Source organism: Cetorhinus maximus, chromosome 16 (genome assembly GCF_964194155.1).
Source record: "Cetorhinus maximus chromosome 16, sCetMax3.hap1.1, whole genome shotgun sequence".
Classification (NCBI taxonomy): Eukaryota; Metazoa; Chordata; class Chondrichthyes; order Lamniformes; family Cetorhinidae; genus Cetorhinus; species Cetorhinus maximus.
In genome coordinates, this window is record NC_135894.1 from 80,182,049 (window position 1) to 80,201,745 (window position 19,697).

The following is a 19,697-nucleotide window of genomic DNA, read 5'->3' on the forward strand; positions in this document are numbered from 1 at the left end:
ACTTCCCAACTCCTACTGCCCACCCAAAAATAAAAATCTAACCCTAAGAGTTTCTACAAGTGTTTAAAATGGAAAAGAGCAATGAAAGTGAATGTTGGTTCCTTAGAGAGTGAGACTGGGGAATAATGTGAAACAAAGAAATGGTGGAAGCTTTGAACAGGTATTTTGTGTCTGTCTTCATAAAAGATATAAAAACACCCCAAGAATACTTGAAAATCAAGAGGTAAACGGAATGGAGGACCTTAAACTAATCCACAATCACTAGGGAAAAGCTACCGGGAAAACTATTACAACTAACGGCTGACAAGACCCTTGGACTGGTGGCTTGCATACTAGGGTCTCAAAAAAAGTGGCTGCAGAGATAGTTGGTGCATTGGTTGTGATCTTTCAAAATTCCTGTTATAGATTTGATTTTCCAGACAGGTTTCTCATAAGAAACAGTGAACTTTATTTACAGGACTTCAGCAGCAGTTACATGCTTCCATCAAGATCCACAGCTAGACACAAACCCCACCCCTAGGGCTCACCGCGCTTAGGGCTGATTCATTCACACTGTCACGTGATACTACACAATATAATAAGTCTTAAAGCTACATTCACTACATTCCTTAAAGCTAGAGTTATTACATTACTCCCCCTTTAAATTTTTTTTTGCAATTTGTATTTACAAGAAGAACTACAATCATGACATTATAAATATATACACGAGTTATGAAGTTATAAGTTCAGTCTCTCAGGTGGTTTCCTGATCTGGGTGGAACGTTGTAGCTCCACAAGTTTAGAATCTCTTACTGAATCTTCATTTTCTGGAACCGCAGCAACATCAGGTACCTCCTTAGGCACAGGCAGTTCAGTGTTATCCCTCCGACAGAGACATCTGGTATGTCTATCCTTAGCTGATCAATCACAACAGGGACCACAGGTTCTACAATGGTTACAGGTGGAACATCGGTTTGTTGGGGTATCTCCCTTCTACTCAAATGATCCACATGTTTTCGGGTGATCAAGCCCTCCTCTTCTACGTGGTATGGCAATGGTCTGGCCACAGAAACTATTACACCAGGTAACCAATTCAATCCACCACCAAATTTTGTACAAATGTTGTTTCACCAACAGTAAATTCTCGCTCTCAACTATGCAAATCATGAGTCATTTTTTGATTCCCTTGACTGCTCTCTACCTTCCCCTCCAAAATGAGAAATACCAGACTTAATCTCGTACGAAGGCAGCGCTTCATAAGTAATTCTGAAGGTGTTGAACCTGTCGTAGTGTGGGGGATCATTCATTATCTTTTCTGAACCATCATCCATCTTGTCTTCTTCTGTCTACCAGAGTTTAGTCTCATCCTTCATTTTGACTTCACAGTTGACCAGACTTCTCTCAGGCAAAATCTCAACCTGGTTCAGTTTAGGGGTTGTGCTACCCATGGCTTCATCACCCATTTGCATTTTAGAAAGTTCCACGACTTATCCTTCTAATGCCTATTTTGTTTCACTGAGCTGATTCTTCTGCTCTTCTGTCCCCTTCTTGTATCTTTTGGCTTCCTCCTGGAACCTTGAATATTGCTGTGTCTTCTCTGCCAACTGGCTCTTCAGTTTGTTCAGAGTAATACTAAATACATTCTGCTTCTCTTCGTAATTTTCCAGAGGCACAAACTTTGACCTGAGGGATCCTTGTACTGTGTGAAGGCCTTTCAACAGGTTTTCCTTTTCTTTGTGAAGCTCACTTGCTTAATCTTGAATTCTGTAATTCAGCAGGTCTCCTTGAGTTTCTTCTGCTGTTCTTCCATGCTGCTGTTTAAGACAGTCTTCATTTCCTTAGGTTGTTGAATGGCTACACACTCCTTTTGCATTCTGTTAAGGTCCTCTGACTCTCCAGGCTCATTCTGAAGTGCTCTGAAGAAGGGTCATACAGACTCGAAACGTTAACTCTGTTTCTCTCTCCACAGATGCTACTGGACCTGCTGAGTTTATCCAGCATTTTCTGCTTTGATTTCAGATTTCCAGCATCTGCAGTATTTTGCTTTTATCATTCTGAAGCACCTTGCCTTGTTCCTTTTCCAACTCAGGAACTCTTCTGGCTTCCTTTTGAAATCCCATTGGCCAATCAAGGTTAATTTCCCTCAACCAATTATGACCTGGAAGGCTTGGTCCTTCACCATCCACTACAATCACAGGGAGCTAAGCTGTCTGGTGCTTATAATAAACAGGTACACTGGTGATAACTTTCCCTTGTATGACTTTACCAGTTTACGTTTTCAATTTGGCTGAAGTCTGCTCCATAGTCAATTGTTGAGTACCATTGTTTAAATATTTGAATGTGTGCTCCCCCACTACAGCGGTTGATGCACCGATATCCATTTCCATAATCAAAGGTTTTCCTTTGACCTGCAGAGTAACAGTGATTGGCTCTGTTTTCCCTACTTTCACATTAAATAGAGAATAAACATTGGAATTAGAAGTTTCTAGTTCTTCCACATGATGTACTTTGATCAGTTTAGTTTGCTGCCTGCGAGTCTGTCTCAATCTTGCTTTACATTGCTTCAGCATGTGCCCTCTTTTATGACAATAATGGCACCTCTTTAAAACGGCAAGATTCAGGGATATGGTTACTTCCGCATCGGTCACAATTCATTTTCAGATTTGCTGCTGAGCTGTCTCCTGCATATTTTAAAAATTTTTGGATAGCAGGGGCTGTCTCTCGCTTCGTGCTGACTCCCTGGTTTTCGCTCCATGCCCAGTAGCCTGTTCCCACCCCAACTGGAGAACGGCACCATTTTGTCCAGCCTGTGAACCCTGCTCGGTGCTTTCCATCGCAAGCGCTATTTCCAATGCTCTTTTAAAATCAATATTTACTCCAGCTAATAACCGTTATTGAATGACATCATCATGCACACCACAGACTAAATGATCCCTTAACATACCATTTAGGGTCCCCCAGAAGTTGCAATGTTAAATTAGCTGTTTCAACCTCGCTACATATGTTGCTATGGTCTCCCACGGGGTTCCTACTCTCAAATTAAATTTGAACCTCTGCATGATTGCGGAGGGTTTGGATTGAAAATGACCTTTTACATGGTCTACCAATTCGCCGAAGGTCTTCGAATGGGGAGCATTCTGGGCCATCAAACTACGGATTAAATTATAAGTTTTACTCCCACAGACGCTTAGGAGAATTGTTTTCCTTTTTTCCTCCACTGCTATTTTGTTTACTTGGAAAAAGAAACCAAGCTGTTCTATATATTGACTCCAATCTTCTGTGGATGAGTCAAAGGGGTCAATCCTGCCAAAAAGTGGCATTCCTAGTGAGTATATTTTCCCATTCTTTTGTTTAAAACAAGGTACTCACGTTCACTGGGTGAGAGTTGCTAGTTGTTTTAGACTTGATTTTCCAGGCGGGTTTCTCATAAGAAACAGTGAACTTTATTTACAGAGCTTCAGCAGCAGTTACATGCTTCCATCAGGATCCACAGCTAGACACAATCGCCAACCCTAAGGTTCTCTGTGCTTAGGGCTCATTCATTCACACTGTCACGTGATACTACACTGTACAATAAGCCTTAAAGCTACAGTCACTACATTCTTTAAAGCTACAGTCACTACAATTCCCTATATATAACACCTCTTTTCAAGAAAGGAGGAAGGCAGAAAACAGGAAACTAAAGGCTAGTTAGCCGAACATCTGTATGCAATTTTTAAATCCACTGGGACTTTTCTGCATAGAGAAAATGCTAGAATCCATTATTAAGGAGGTAATAGCAGGACATTGAGAAAATAATAAATCAGGCAGCGTCATCATGGTTTTGTGAAAATGAAATTATGTTTGACTAATTTATTAGAGTTCTTTGAGGAAGTAACAAGCAAGGTGGATAAAGGGGAACCGGTAGATGTGATGTACTTGGATTTCCAAAAGGCATTCAATAAGGTACCACATCAAAGGTTACTACACAAAATAAGAACTCATGGTTTAGGGTGTAACACATTAGCATGGATAGAGGATTAGTTAGTTAACAGGAAGCAGAGAGTAAAGATAAATGAGTCATTTTCAGGTTGGCAAGCTGTTACTAGCAGAGCCTCACAGGGATCAGTGTTGGGGCCTCAACTATTTACAATCTATATCAATGGCTTGGATGAAGGGACTGAATGCATGGGAGCTAAATTTGCTGATGACACAAAGATAGGTAGGAAAGTAAGTTGTCAAGAGGACATAAAGAGTCCACAAAGACATTTAGATAAGTTAAGTGAGTGGGCAAAAATTTTGCAGATGGCGTATAATGGGGGAAAATGTGAACTTGTCTAGTTTTGCAAGAAGAATAGAAAAGCGGTATACTATTTGAATGGAAAGGGACTGCAGAACCCTACGGTACAGAGGGATCTGTAGGTGAGTCATCAAAAGTATGCAGGTACAACAAATGATTAGGAAGCAAATGGAATGTTGGCATTTGTTACAAAGGGAATCAAGTATAAAAGCAGGGAAGTGGTACTACAGTTGTACAGGGCATTGGTGAGACCACATTTGGAGTACTGTGTGTGGTTTTGGCTGCCTTTCTTGAGAAAGGATATAATTGCATTAAAAGCAGTTCAGAGAAGGTTCACTCAACTGATTCCTGGGATGAAGGAGTTATCTTATGAGGAAAGGCTGTGCCTATACCCATTGGAATTTAGAAAAATGAGAGGTGATCTTATTGAAACATATAAAGTCCTGAGGGGTCTTGACAGGGTGGATGCTGAAAGGATGTTTCCCCTTGTGGGGCAGTCTAGAACTAGGGGTCACAATTTAAAAATTAGGGGTCTCCCATTTAAGACTGAGGTGATGAGAAATTATTTTCTCTCAGAGGATCATGAGTCTATGGAATTCTCTTCCCTGAGAACAGCAGACTAGGTTATTGAATATATTCAAGGCTAAGCTAGATAGATTTTTGATTGACAAGAGAGTCAAGGATTATTGGGGGGGTAGACAGGAAAATGGAGTTGAGGCCACAATCAGATCAGCTATGATCTTAATGGTGGAGCAGGCTCGAGGAGCCAAATGGCCTATTTCTGCTCCAAATTTTTCTATTCCAAGCATGTGTTCAAAATTAATCCTTCATCGAGGAGCTCATACAAAATATACAGACAAAGAATTCATAGTAAAAAAAGTTTAAAAAAAAGGTACAATATTTCCTACAACATGATTTGTTATACCACCAGTACAAAAACCCTAATGAGGGGCCAAAAGTTCATGCGGGTGGGTGTGTTGGGGGACAGTGTGGGTGAGTGGGTATTGGGTGGTGGTGATGAATACGTTCTTCATAGGGTAAATCCACTTGTCTGAATCCCTCTGCTATTGAGTCCACTAAAGTTTGCGGGGTTCTTCTGTTTTGCATCCAGATGTAAACAGCCCACATCACTGGGGTGAATTTGGAGCATGGAAGGTCAGCAGGACTGAGTGGTTTCAAGGTTGTGGGTCGGTCTTCCATTGGGAATTACCTCTGTGGCAAACTTTGTAAGGTGTTGGATTAAATTTTTAAAAGCGTTTTTTAAGGTTCATATGTGACCCTGGAGGTGAGGCCCACTCCTGTGCTTTGGCTAGCTGGTATGCTCGGAGGTGATGAAATACTGGCTCCCTGATGTAGGGAGTCCCTGGCCTCACCCCTTCTGCATCTATGAACTTGTTTGGGTGGGAGGACTCTTCATCTTCAACAGGACATCCCAGGAAATTCCTGTGAAAGACTGGAAGCTGGTCTATTTCAGTCTCAGCCAATTGTTCAGCATTGCAGCACATTTCCACTGGAGTTAAAGTGGGAGTGCAGTAAAAGCTACAGATGTTCAGCCCTGAGGTATATTTCCAAAGACAATAAAGAAAGTATTAGAGGCAGATCATTGTAGATCACCATTAGCCATTGTGGTAATCTGAGGTGCACTACACCTTTAAGAGAATGTGACCAGATTGACCACGTGACTGTATTACTCAAATGTTGTGTAGAACAGGCTACAATGTTAATCGGTAGTTCAGAATAGGGTCTGGTTGGAGAAGCACACATTGTGTTGGTGCTCTGTTACTTGTGTTAGTAAACAGCATGTGCTTCATCTTATATTGGTCTCTGTGTCTGCAGTATCTTGTTTACCAACTCACTCACCAGCAACCATATTCGCTGAACAAAGCGACCCGACAGAGAAGGAACTTAACAACTGGCGACGAGGCAAAACATGAGCAGTCGACGACACCAAAGAAAGCCGCAAAAATTAAACAGAAGTAAATTAGCCGTACCTTGCAAGGCGATTGTAAGTACAGCATTCATCATGGGCATCAAAGTTATCTCCCTCCAGTATGCCACAGTTTGGCCATATCGAACCATTTGATCAAACCACCAATGACTGGTCACATTACATGATTGCTTTGCATTCTTCTTTTTGGCCAACGGCATATCGGGGGAGGAGAAGAGGCAAACAATCCTCTGATTGACGTGTGGCAGTAAAACATACGGCCTAATTCGTAGTCCAATGGCACCCAATGCCCCAGATTCCAAGAGCTTTGATTTGGTAAATCTTGTGAAAAGCCACTTTCGTCCGAAACCCTCGGTAACAACACAGCATTTTAAATTTAATTCGAGGTGTCACACCCCTGCAGAGACAGTCGCTTGCTATGTAGCAGCCTTAAAGCAACCGACAGAGCACTTGAGCTCGGGACGTCGATTAATGATATCTTAAGAGATCGATTAGTATGTGGGATTAATGAAGACGCCATTCAAAAATGGTTGTTGTCAGAAACGAATTTAGACTTCAGCAAGGCGTTGGAGTTGATGCTTGCAATGGAGGGCGCAACCAGGGATTCAGAGGCAATCAAGGGAGCGCAAAATGGTGCTGTCCTTCTCATTGTGGGGAACACTGGTTAGAGATGGCGTGGAAAGGCGGGAAACAGCCACCATTAACAGACCAGCAAAAAGCAATGGTTTAACAGAGAAAACCCACAATGCTAACAGCAGAAATGGAACCTGACAGCCTGCAAGCAAACGACAATTTAAAAGAATTGATTGTTTCTGCTGCCATCGTAATGGGCATATTAAGCGATATTGTAAAGACAGATTAAGACAAAACTTTAAGCAGAAAGGTAGAAATCGTGAAATCCACATAATAGAGGAACTAGAAGAAACAGAGTCAGATCCTTACTCACTACACAACTTAAAAATGGGTAAAACAGAGCCAATCTACGTGACAGTGGAAGTCAATGAGAAACCCATCCGAATGGAGGTGGATGCAGGGACATCCACGACAGTTATAGGGGAACATACATTCAAATATCTGAAAGGAGGAGACCACCCGTTAAATATGGAAAATATCAAATGCCAAATTAAAGACGCATACAGGTGAAGACGTACAAGTAAGAGGTATATGCAAGGTTCCAGTACAGTATGGAAATCAGTCTGTTAATTTACCCCTGATAGTGGTAGCAGGGGAGGGTCCAAGTCTACTTGGTCAGAACTGGTTTAAAGTAATAAAGCTGGGGAGTGGACTGAGATTTTTCAACTCTGAATGAAAGATCTCTAAGAATTATGACAGAAATATGCCCCCATTTTCAAGGAAGAGCTTGGGAAGATTCAGGGGTTGCAGGCTAAAATCCTCGTGGATCCTGGGGCAACCCCAGATTCTTGAAGGCGAGGCCAGTCCCCTATGCATTACAAGAAAAAGTTGATGTTGAATTAAACAGGCTGGAAAGGCTGGGAGTCTTACAACCTGTACAATTTTACGAATGGGCAGCACCCATAGTTCCAGTACTAAAGCCTGACCAGAGTGTGCGAATATGCAGGGACTACAAGTTGAGCGTTAACAAAGTGGTCAGACTTGACAGGCATCCCATACCGAAAATCGATGAATTGTACTCCAAGCTGGTGGGGTGAACCGCATATACGAAACTCAACATGAGCCACACTTGCCAGCAAGTTGAGCTAGAAAAGTATTCTTGGGATTTTGTGACTATCAACACACATAGGGGGTTATACCAGTATACCAGGTTACCCTTCGGAGTCTCGTCGGCATTTTCCAACGGACTATGGAAAATTTACTTCAAGGCCTGCCCCATGTGGTGGTTTATCTCAATGATGTCCTAGTAACAGGACTAACTGATGAAGAGCACCTGGCTAACCTGGAAGAGGTATTGAAGCATTTCTCACAAGCCGGAGTACGTTTGAAAAGAGAAAAATGTATCCTCCAAGCAAAAGAAGTGATTTACCTGAGTCCTAGGGTTGACTCACAGGGCCTTCACCCAGTGAAAGGCAAGGTGAAAACTATTTGTGAGGTGCCAGCCCCAAAAAACGCCATAGAACTTAAGTCCTCCTTGGGAGTGATTAACTATCATGGCTGTTTTCTCCCAAATTTGGCAACAGTACTGGCTCCATTATACGGTTTGCTCAAGAAAAACCACAGGTGGACTTGGCAAGCTCCACAACAGCAGGCTTTTACGGCAGTAAAGCAGTTCCTACACTCATCGGCCCTGTTGGCACATTTCGACCCAAAGAAAGAATTAGTTTTGACCTGCGTTGCATCCCCTTACGGAGTAGGGGCAGTACTCTCCCAGTGGAGGGCTTCGAACGGCCCATTGGTTATGTCTCAAGAGCACTCAGTGTTGCAGAATGAAGATACTCACAAATAGAGAAAGAAGGCTTATCCATCGTATTTGGCATTAAGAAGTTTCACCAGTACACCCATGGTCGCCACTTTACCAGTGTATCCGATCACAAGCGACTACTAGGCTTACTCAGTGAAGATAAGGCAATACCCCCAATGCCTCTGCACGCATCCAAAGGTGGGCACTGATTCTAGCTGCTTACGAATATACTTTTATCCACCGGCCGGGAAGCCAGATTGCGACGCAGTGAGCAGATTACCTCTAAAAGACAGCAATGTGAATGCCCCAATTCCTCAAGAATTTGTCTTGTTATTAAACTTTCTGGACTCGTCACCAGTACATGCCAAACAAATAAGAGAGTGGACAGACCATGATCCAGTTTTGTCTACGTAAGGGAACAAGTCTTCCAGGGATGGTCTAAGGAACCAAAGTCTGACGTATTGAAGCCCTTTTTGTAATAGGAGACACAAGCTCACCTGCCCGGATGGCATCTCGCTATGGGGAGCGAGAGTCATTGTGCCTCGAGAGGAAGGAACCATTATTTTCCGAATTGCATAGTGCTCACCCCGGCATCTCTAGAATAAAAATATTCATGTGCGTACAGTGCCAACAGATACAGAAATTGCCCCCTTCTGCTGTACTGCATCCCTGGGAATGGCCTGGAAGGCCATGGATCCGCCTCCACGTTAACCACGTGGGGCCTTTTTTGGGCACAATGCTCCTCTTGATTATGGACGCTCACTTGAAGTGGATGGATGTATACGAGGTGCGATCACCCACATCTGCCGCCACCATAAACAAATTGCATCAGAGTTTGCAATACACGGGTTACTAGAGATAATAGTGTCTAATAATGGAATGGCATTCACCAGTGGGGAATTCCAAAGATTTACAAGTCTCAATGGCATAACACATGTTAAGACCTCGCAATACCACCCTGCATCCAATGGTATGGCCGAGAGGGCAGTCCAGACCTTCAAGTCCGGAATGAAAAACTGGATAGAGACTCTGTTGCAACTAGATTATCACGTTTCCCTCTCAGCTATAGGACTATGCCACACACAACCACCGGTATTGCCCCCGCAGAGTTATTGGTGAAGAGACATCTCAGGACACGTTTGAGTCTCAGAAAGCTGAATTTAGGGGGAAGGATAGGGAGAAGTCAGGAGGCCCAGAAAAATGGACACAATTACCACAGTCGTGAAAGAAACTTCACTGTTGGAGATACAGTTTTTGGAGATGGGCCCAAACTGCTTTCAGGTGAAGTTAGTGCAGTGACAGGACCCTTTGCCTATCCCATATTGGTTGAAGTTCGGAAAATTAGGAGACACGTAGATCACCTCCGGGAAAGGGAAACAAATCTGCAAGAAAGGATACACCAAGCATTCCCGTTGGCGTCTACGTCACATGTGGAATGAACTCCACTTGGTTTGGAAGTGTCTGTAGGATCCGCTGAGCCTGAGGGAGTTGAAGAGACAAACTTACAGGTTCCTACTGGAGAGCCTAGTGGACAGATGACCTGACAGGGATGCCTCAGATAAACCATCCAAAGTTGAAGAACTACAATGTTCAACATGTTTCAGAGAGACTGAATTTGTAAATAATTTATAAATGTAAATAGTCGATATATTGTAAAGATTGTAATTTGTACTTTCGAGTAAAGGGGGAGGGATGTGGTAACCTGTGGTGCAATACACCTTTAAGAGAATGTGAGCAGATTGACCATGTGACTGTACTACCCAATTGCTGTGCCGTGCAGGCTACAATGTTAATCAGTAGTTTAGAATAGGGTCTGGTTGGAGAAGCACACATTGTGTCAGTGCTCTGTTACTTGTGTTAATAAACAGCGTGTGCTTCATCTTACGTTGGTCTCTGCACCTGCAGTATACTGTTTACCAACTCACTCACCAGTAGATAGGTGTGCAACTGTGTTCGCAGAGCAAAACGACCCAGCAGAGAAGGAACATATTAGGCATGTTACCCAGGTCAAGAGTGGTACTGGGCAGCATTTATTGTTATTCACATACATTATTGAAATCTGTAGAGGTGCAACCTACATGGAGCAAATGCTTCAATGATACCTCTATTAAAATTTTAATAAGTGTTCTGTTTAAAGAGGCTACTAGCTGGGAGTTGATTATAGGGCTTAATTACACACTTTAGCAATACTTCAGGACTTTGTAATTTTAAAATTAATGTTGAGTTTCATAAATATTCATTCAAAGCTGACTAAGTTTACTTAGTTCAGTTGGTGAGGCTTACACAGCTCCCTCCACAGCAAGTTACTGGCAATAATAATGAAAACGATAAGAACATCTTATGTATTCATTGTAGGGCCACATGAAGGTGTTAACCAGTATTCATGATGAGGTGCAATAGCTATAATTTACATCATGGTTGTGCTTAAACAAGGTCTAGCATCCATTTTTTAAATGTTACCAAAAAGCTAATAAAATAATCATTTTTTTTATCATCTAGAAGTTTTAAGAAGTCTGCTTTGCATTGGTTGCAGTTATAATGTGGCTGATGTAAAGCAGAAGCAATGTGAAAATGGTGAAAGTCCAGCTGAAAGTGGTCTCATATCATTTGTGTTGAGCTGAAATGGGACAAGAGTGCTGTAGTTATTCTCAGATTTATGGGCAGCAGCATGATTGGGATACATCACCATGTAATGTGTGCATATCCTATATTAGAGCAATCCAAAGATGCTACTCAGGTTTTGTGAACTAAGGCAGGCACAGATATTGCTAAGGATCCCAGGATAGTGCCAAAGAATTCCAGATGGCTGACAAATTTTCCTTGACCCTTTATGGATAAAGATGTTTCCTTTGAAATTTAGATTTGATCAGAATGTTAATCTGGATATGGGTTCAGTAACTTCAGATGAGGAATTCAGGATCATTACAACAGCTATGTGTTTTTTTTAAAAATTGTGGTACTGAAGTATTACTGCCAATGTCAAAATGATCATATGAAAAGCTTGACTTTGGTTAGAAGCCAAATCTGATAGAGTTTTGATGAATTCCTGAGGAAATGGCATCTTTTAATTAACAAAGTGATGGAAAATCTGATGTGCCTTGAGGCAGAAAAAGATCTTTAATTTGTTTGCTTCTGCTTCCGGACAATGGATTTCAGGGTCAAGTATATCTGGAGTACAGATTCAGCCTAGCATTAAGAGGAGGGAAAATATTGTGATTATAGAGATGCCAGAACTTTGAAACATTATAAATTGTAAACAAAATGACGGTTGAGTTGGATGTTTTGCTGATTTTAGATTTCAAAAATACCTGACACAGTTAAATCGAGATTTGTCATCTTGTTAACAGATACACCAGGGAGATCATGTACTCATAATAGATTCAAGCTGTTTTTCTAAAAGCATCCATTCCTTATAATAAGCTAAAACATTAAACTTGGACAGCAGCCTAGAGGCTGGAATAAAACTGAGTTAGGCTGTAAGATCATTCCTATTCTCTGTTGATACATAGTGGTTCACTGACAATGTATGCTTAGCAAAACTCTAGCCCCTGGTATCCAAATGATAATCAATTTTCAAATGCTACCAAAATGCTAATGAACAGTCAGTTTTTTTTTTATCACTGCAAGTTCAAAGATGTTTGCTTTGCAATGGTTGCAGTTATACTGCAACTGATGCAAAGCTGAAATAGTGTGAGACCCCCTGCTCAAAGTAGTCTTGTATTATTCCTTGAATTATTAAATGAGCCATTTTTATTTTATCTATTTATTTGTTGAACTGAAATGGGCAGAGACTATTGTAGCTATGCCTCAGATTTGAAGGCAATTTGGAATAAAAACCTAGTGAATTAGTAGAATATCTGCAATCTAACTCACTAGTAATAAAACAGCAAATTTGTTTTGTGAAATGAATTGAAGAGATGGCATATTTACCACATGTTACATTCTAGATTTGGTAAGTTAGTTGAGTAGTACAACACAGAGGCCAGGATAGGACAGGAGAATTAGAATGTAGGTAGATTTGCAACATTTTGCTAGAAGGCAGGTACCTTAGATGAAGTTCTTTATCGCTTGTTTGTAAATTGGCATAGTGTGGTCTGATCAATCATTTGGCAAAAGAATTGCTTTAAGGAACAGTGAGAAAATCAATACTATTTGAAATGTAAGGGAGGAAAAGATTTTTTGTTGCAACATTTGGCTCTGTCGTTCCTGGTTTTTCAGCTCTATGGTGCACATGTGCACTTCTGGTGCCAACCACATCAGACGTTATTTTGTTGAAGGTGTTGATGCATGCGCAGTGAATAGAATAGACAGGTTGTGATGTCAATCGGCATGTAACACTGATTTGACACCAGCACTGCCAGTTTGGAGCTCAATGCTCCAACTAACTGTCTTTCTTCATCTCATTTAGCTAAGCATGCATTCAGAAGCAGAAAGGAAGTCTCCCCACCCCAACAGCACTTTTTAAAGGGCTCATCAACTACTTTCAAATTGCTGATTGATTTCCCTTGATGCAATTGTGCATGCGTTTGGTGGTTTCCGTAATTGGTTAAAGATACTGATCTCTATAGGAAATGGTGTGGCACATGCTGTAGGACTTTGTCCTAATTTCCAAGGTTCTTCATGACTGATTTGCTCCCCAACATGGGTGTGGCAGTATGCACCCACCCTTGGAACAAAATGGCAAGGAGAATGAGCAGAGGCAACACAGAGCAGTACAAACTTATGGAAGAGGGAGGAGGAGGAGAAGGGCTTTTAGAGAGGAATTCTCCTATTTGAGCCTCAATGAGGAACGTGTCAGATGTCTCCACTTCACTAAGGCTATCGTCATTGAAACCTACCACCCACTCCAGCCACAATTGCTGTCTCAGATCAGGTCATGGACAGCATTGCCAGTGGCTGTGAAGGTGACTGTGGTCATGGGTGTGTGACTCTTTCTAGGCTGGGATAGGCAATATTGCAACATCTCCTATTTTGTTGTCACTGTTGCATAGGGGAGGACACTGAGGGTGGAATCCTACCGACTTTGAAGATTATCTGAGAGTGGGACCAACAGTATCAAATATTGTGAACATTTCCTTTTAAAAGAGATAGCTATTGATACAGCACATTGTTCTTTCCAAAGGCCATGCCACTCTGTTAGAGGTATGCGAGTTCTACCTACAATGCTTCACATGGCCAGAGAGTTCCTGATCTTGGGTCAAGTATCAGTGGTGGTTAGGTCAAGGGAAAACGTAAAATTCTTTAAAAAAAATTCAAGAACAATTTAAAAGGTGTAAAATATTTTTTCTAACCTCAAACAACAGTAGATGGAAAATTCTTGTAAATATGAAGCTATTATCAGAAATGTGACTGGTTTGGACATCTTTTCTCCTATGGATAGCAGTAACTTTGGCAAGACTGCTTTCATTGCTAATCACTAGTTAGGCAATAAGTGACCATTTTAAATTGCATTAGGATATATATTACCTGGCGCACAAGTCAAGTGTAGGCCAGATTAAGATGGGATGTCATATTCCTTTCTCTGAAGGACATTCATAAATCAGTTACATTTTTATGACATAATAACAACTTTCATTGTTTTTTCTTAGTACTAGTGAATAAATTACTAAATTTATTGGTTGCATGTTGTGATTTAAACTCATAACCTCTAGGTTGCTATTCTGGTACACTACCAAATCCAAGTGGTTAATGTGATTGCTAATTTTTATCTTTTTTCCTGTACTGCAGAATGTTTATCACACACTGCCCTAGAAGTTGTATCTACAATTTGTTATGGTAAACAAAGCTGTAAAATTATCGCCAACAGCCGCTATTTTGGAGACCCTTGTTTTCCTGGAATGCAGAAATATCTCCATGTCATCTATGTATGTGGTAAGGGTATATCATTTCAACATTAAAATATTTATTTTCAGGGAGAAATGGTCGGAGTTTTTTTTCAGGAGAGATTTCTTAATACTTCCTTTCATGGCATACCAGAACCTTTATCAGAACCATCAAAACTGAAATCCATCTAACTCCATTGCATTCCAGCTTATCAACAAATACATCTTCTTCTGAAGCTATTGCTGCTTCAAAAAAAAAAGCTCCCTTAAGAACTTAATAGAGGTTGACAAACAGAGGCAATATCAGGAGTCTTGGCAGATGATAGTTGCATGTGCATCCACAGTCACATTGGGCTGAATTTTACCGTGGGTTTCCAGACCCCAACACCAGAGCAGAAAGCTGGCCTGAGTCTGCACTTGCCAGCAGTGGGACCAGCTCAGTAATTTTACAGGAGGTGACTTCCTAATTGGCCTGCCATTCAATCAGAGGACCAGCAGCTCTGAGGCCTCAGCAGTGCCACAGGGAGAGATGGGTATTGCTGAGGCAGTTCGGGATGTGGCTCCAATGGCCTCCAGGGCTGTTGCAGGTGGGGGCCTCTCCGCCTTAGGCAAAATGCTGGTGGCTCCATGGAATGGGCAGCCAATCCACTTCACAACTCCTCCCAGCAGCAAGACAGCAACGGGTAGCTGTCCTAACACAGCTCCCCGCTATTTTATCGGTCTCCCCACATCCATTGCCATCACCCAAAGCCTAGTAAAATTCAGCCCATTGTTTCAAGGAAGAAGAAAATGCAAATCTCCCTTGGTGATCACACCCCCAACCTCTCCCAATCACTTCACCACAATTGAAGGAAGAAAACTCCGCTTGAAATTTTTAATTATTAAAGGCAACCAATTTCAGAGTATTTTTCCTTCCAATTCAGTGTACCACAGAATATAAGTCACATGTTCAGGCCCTTAATTTTCCACCTCAGTGAATTCCTGATCTTAGCTAGCAGTGATATCTTTGATGCCATGTTGCCTGTGTGTGAAGGCTGATAAAGAAAGTATAGTATTTTTTGATACATTATCATATGGGCCACAGAGGGTGAATCACAGAAGCTTTCATTATCTTTTCCATATAATAAAGTGTTGTCCATATCTGTTTGTTCATGCTTTCTTTCAAACTCAGTTTGTGTTATCAACAGTGTGAACTGAGATACGAGAAAACATTTGCTGCAAAACTGTGATTCATTCTTCTCTCTGCAAAGATAAATAAGAGATCATAGATGCTAGATACAAACTGATTATGCGATGTGGTTCACATGAAAGATGTGCTTATTATAAAGCTCCATTGGCAACAGTTTTCTCACAGGGGAAGTGGGGAATAACATGTGTATCAGAATGAGAATATGCTCCCTATTTGCAGTTCTGAGCAATACATAGGTGAGGTGGGTGATTGGCATGTTTCTACCTCTGTTTGCACTTAAAAAGAGGTTGGTAGTGAAATATAAGTCACATTCAAGCTGAACTCTTGAGCTCCTGCTTGTTGTCCACCTATTCTAATTTCCAGTGCCAAATCCTAAGAATATGGAACATAGGAAATAGGAGCAAGAGAAGGCCATTTGGCACACACACCTCCCCCCACCCCGAGCAGTCATTGAGTTGGTGATTCCAGTAGAGCTGACTTTGGCAGCTGAGCTGTTGGTTTGGAAATTCTCGGTTCTGTAGGTTAGCTGAAAGGAGTTGTGCTGTTTTCTTTTCAACTCTGGCTTTGCTGACTTGTGACTTGCTTCCAGCAATTGGAGAGAGGACATTTTTACCTGCAAGCGCAGGAATGTCTAGTTGATGTTCTTTAACTGTGACCATCACAGCACACACTTGCACACCAGGCCTGGAACACCAAAACTAGGACACAGAACTAAGGTTACGGTTGGCTTTTTAACCCCTTTTCTTGTGTATTCCTGGAAGGGGAAAAAAACAAACAACTCTTTTGTCCAGATCTGCTTTCTTTTCAACTCACATCATGTCCACAGTCTGGGATATAATTCAAAGGAGATGGTAATCAGCCTCCATTATCTTCGCAGCCACAGCAGATTACAGTTCAGTTTTTGCATTGCATCTTTCCCTTTGCAGTGTCTCTGTCTGAAGTAGGGCTTGACACTTTTTTAGGTGCGATATTCCATTCCCTGTACGAGTTGGTCATGTGTAATCTACATAGGAATTTTCCAGCAAGTGGTTACTTTACAGTCTCAGCCAGCTTTTGCTTACATGTCCTATTTTAAAAAAAACACGCCTTACTTATAAGTTCAATATGTCCGTAAGTAATCTGGACTATGGTCCACTGTCATGACACTTCCCCCACATGACGAATGAAGTGAGATTCATTCTCAATTCATTACAAAAGGAGAAAATATAAAATATAAAAGGAGAGAATATAAAACAACAAACACACTCACACACACTCATTCTCCTAGCCTTGGTCAATAGTTCTTCAGTTCTAACCGGGTCTCTTTAAGTTCTGGACAGGGCGCCTGCAATCACATTTGATTTCCTGGCAACGTGGGTGATTTTTAGGTGGTCCGTTTGGAGAAACAAACTGCAATGGAATCACCTGGCATTCTGTGACTTAAACTTTTCCACAAAGGTTAACAGGTCGTGGTCTGTATAGACTGTGGTCTCTCTGTATCCATTTCAGACATATATCTCAAAGTGTTTGAGAGCCAGTAATAAACCAAGGGTCCCCTTCTCTACTGTGGAGTATCGTTTCTGATGCTTGTTTAGTTCTTTTGGAGAAGTACCCGATTGGTCTTTCTATCCCTGATTCGTCTTCCTGGAGGAGGACAGCCCCTACCCCGATGTCATTCACGTCGATGGCTACTTTAAATGCTTAGTTAAAGTTTGGAGCACAGGCTCACCTATTAGAATGGCTTTCAGCTTTTCGAAAGCTGTCTGGAATTTCTCAGCCCATACTACCTTTGCTTTGTTCTATAGTAGATCTGTCAGCGGGGTAGCTACTGTGCTGACGTTTGGGGTGAACTTGCAACAGAACCCACGCATCCCCAAGAACCTCATGATTTCCTGTTTTGTTGTGGGAATGGGGAACTGTGCTACTGCTTGTACCTTTGCAGCCCTGGGCAGTACTTGTCCTTGACCCACCACTTGCCCTAAATAGGTCACTTGAGCCTTAGCGAATTCGCTCTTTGTGAGGTTGAGCACGAGGTCAGCTGACTGTGCTTTCTGGAAGAGGCCTTCCAGTTGCTGTAACTGAGTTTCCCAGGTGTCGTTGTACACTAGGAGATTGTCTAGGCATGCAATGCAATTGGATAAGCCCACCACTACCTGGTTCATCAGCCTTTGAAATGTGGCTGGGGCATTTTGGTGTCCAAATGGCATGGCTCGGCACTGGCATAACCCATCCAGAGTTACTAAGGTGGAGATTTCCTATGCACGGGCAGTCAAGGGAACCTGCCAGTATTCCTTGAGTAAATCTATCTCTGTAACGTAGGCTGCTTTACCTTCCTTATCCATGCAGTCTTCCGGCTGGGGCATCGGGTAGGAGCCGGCTCCGGTCACTGCATTAACTTTTCGGTAGTCAATGCAGGGCCTTGTGGAACCGTCTGGCTTGGGCATGAGCACAACTGGGGAGCTCCAGCTACTGCTGCAAGGCTCTATTAGTTGGTGCTCCAGCGTGTAGTTAATCCCCTCCCAAACCTGGGCCAGCTTTTCTGGGCCTTGGCGATGGGGATGTTGTCTTGTAGGAGGGGCCTTGCCCACATCCACACCCTGTGCAGTTAGTGTGGTGCAGCCTGGTTTGTCTCTGCGTAAGCTTTCAAATGCAGCTTCATCAAGTCTGCTCGCTGTTCCGCACTTAGGTGAGTGAATAAGGAGTCTAAATTCACTAGTATCTCTGTGTTGGTTAGCAGGGTAGTAGGGGGTTCAATTTTGGCCTCACTCGCGTCGCCCTCCAATTCATCCCCACTGCCATCCTCATCCTCTAGGTCAGTGGCAATGGGACAGGCTGTTACCTGTTTGTCCGCTTCTCGGCTGTGATATCGCTTTATCATGTTGACATGACAGAGCCTTTGCTTTTTCTCCTGACCTGGGTCTCAAGTAGGTAGTTTACTTCCCCGAGCTTCTTTGCTACTTTGTAAGGGCCGCTGAACCAGGCTTGTAAGGCTTCACCTGGTACTGATAGGAGCACTAACATACAGTCTCCTGGCTGAAATGTTGGGGCCCTGGCATGTTTGTTCATAGCTGTCTGAGAGATTTTCAAGTGTTTTCGGCCACATCACAGGCTCTTATGAGTTGCTCCCGGAACACTGTTACGTAGGGCAGAATTTTCCCCCCATTGGAGGAGAAGTTCAGGAGCAAGCGCGTGGAGGCATGTCTCCGATGGGCGCCCCCGATTGGAGGCGCACCGCCATTTTACGTGGGCGGGTCAATTAAGGCCCGCCCAGTGTGACATCCGCAAGGAAGCGCAATGTGCTCCCTGTGCGGGCGGGGGGGGGATTCCCTGAGCCGAGAGTGCGCTCTTTTGTGCATGCGCGTGAGAGAGCACACTCATCTCCCTGAGGCTAAGAGCTGCCTCAGGGAGATCGGCTCCACATTAAAAAATGTTAAAAACAGAAAAAAAAAATTTCCCTGACATGTCCCCTCATGTGCCACTGTCACATGAGTTGGGACATGTCCATCACTTTTAGTTACCCTTCTAATAAATTTTTAAAAACCTACATGAAACCTCATCCCGCCTGTGGATGAGTTTTCATTCTTTTTCCAATGCCCGCCAGGGCTCCCAGTCTGCCCGCCAACGTGAAGGTTGGACGGGCAGGTCCACTAATCATGTTAATGACTTTGTCAATGGCCTTAATTGGCCATTGACAGGTTGGAGGGCGCACAGCTGATTCAGCTGAGCCCCCGCCGACCTGAAAATTGAAATGGGGCGGGGTGACGTCCGGAATTCCACCCGATGTCATCCCGCGTCATTTTACATGTCGGCGAGCGGGCCCCGCCCCCCGTTCACCAACCGGGAAATCCTGGCCATAGTGTAACATGGACACTTCCTCCTTCTGTTCCAAAAACCACTCCTTGATTAGTTTCAGAGGCCCTCGCTCTTGGTGCCCATAAACCAATTCAAAAGGAGCAAAACTGGTGAACTCATTGAGTGACTCCCTGATAGCGAACTGAAGAAAACCTCGCCCTTTATCCCAGGCAGGGGGTTACTCATGGCAGTATGCCCTGATCATTGTTTTAGGGTCAGGTGGTACCGTTCTAGCGGCCCCTGTAACTACGGGTGATACACTGAAAACTTCA

General features: G+C 42.8%; 1 protein-coding gene across 6 annotated transcripts in view; it reads left to right on the plus strand.

Annotated features, from left to right (window-relative positions):
* eva1c (eva-1 homolog C (C. elegans)) overlaps positions 1-19,697 on the plus strand; it is a 140,775-nt gene that overhangs the window by 94,875 nt on the left and 26,203 nt on the right. For 4 of the 6 annotated variants that reach the window (XM_078560167.1, XM_078560165.1, XM_078560166.1 and 1 more), the window contains one exon: positions 14,311-14,454. The exons of the other annotated variants lie outside the window; for them this stretch is intronic. In XM_078560167.1, the coding sequence (XP_078416293.1) occupies positions 14,311-14,454 (144 nt within the window). The remainder of the gene's footprint in view (positions 1-14,310; positions 14,455-19,697) is intronic. 6 annotated transcript variants of the gene reach the window in all.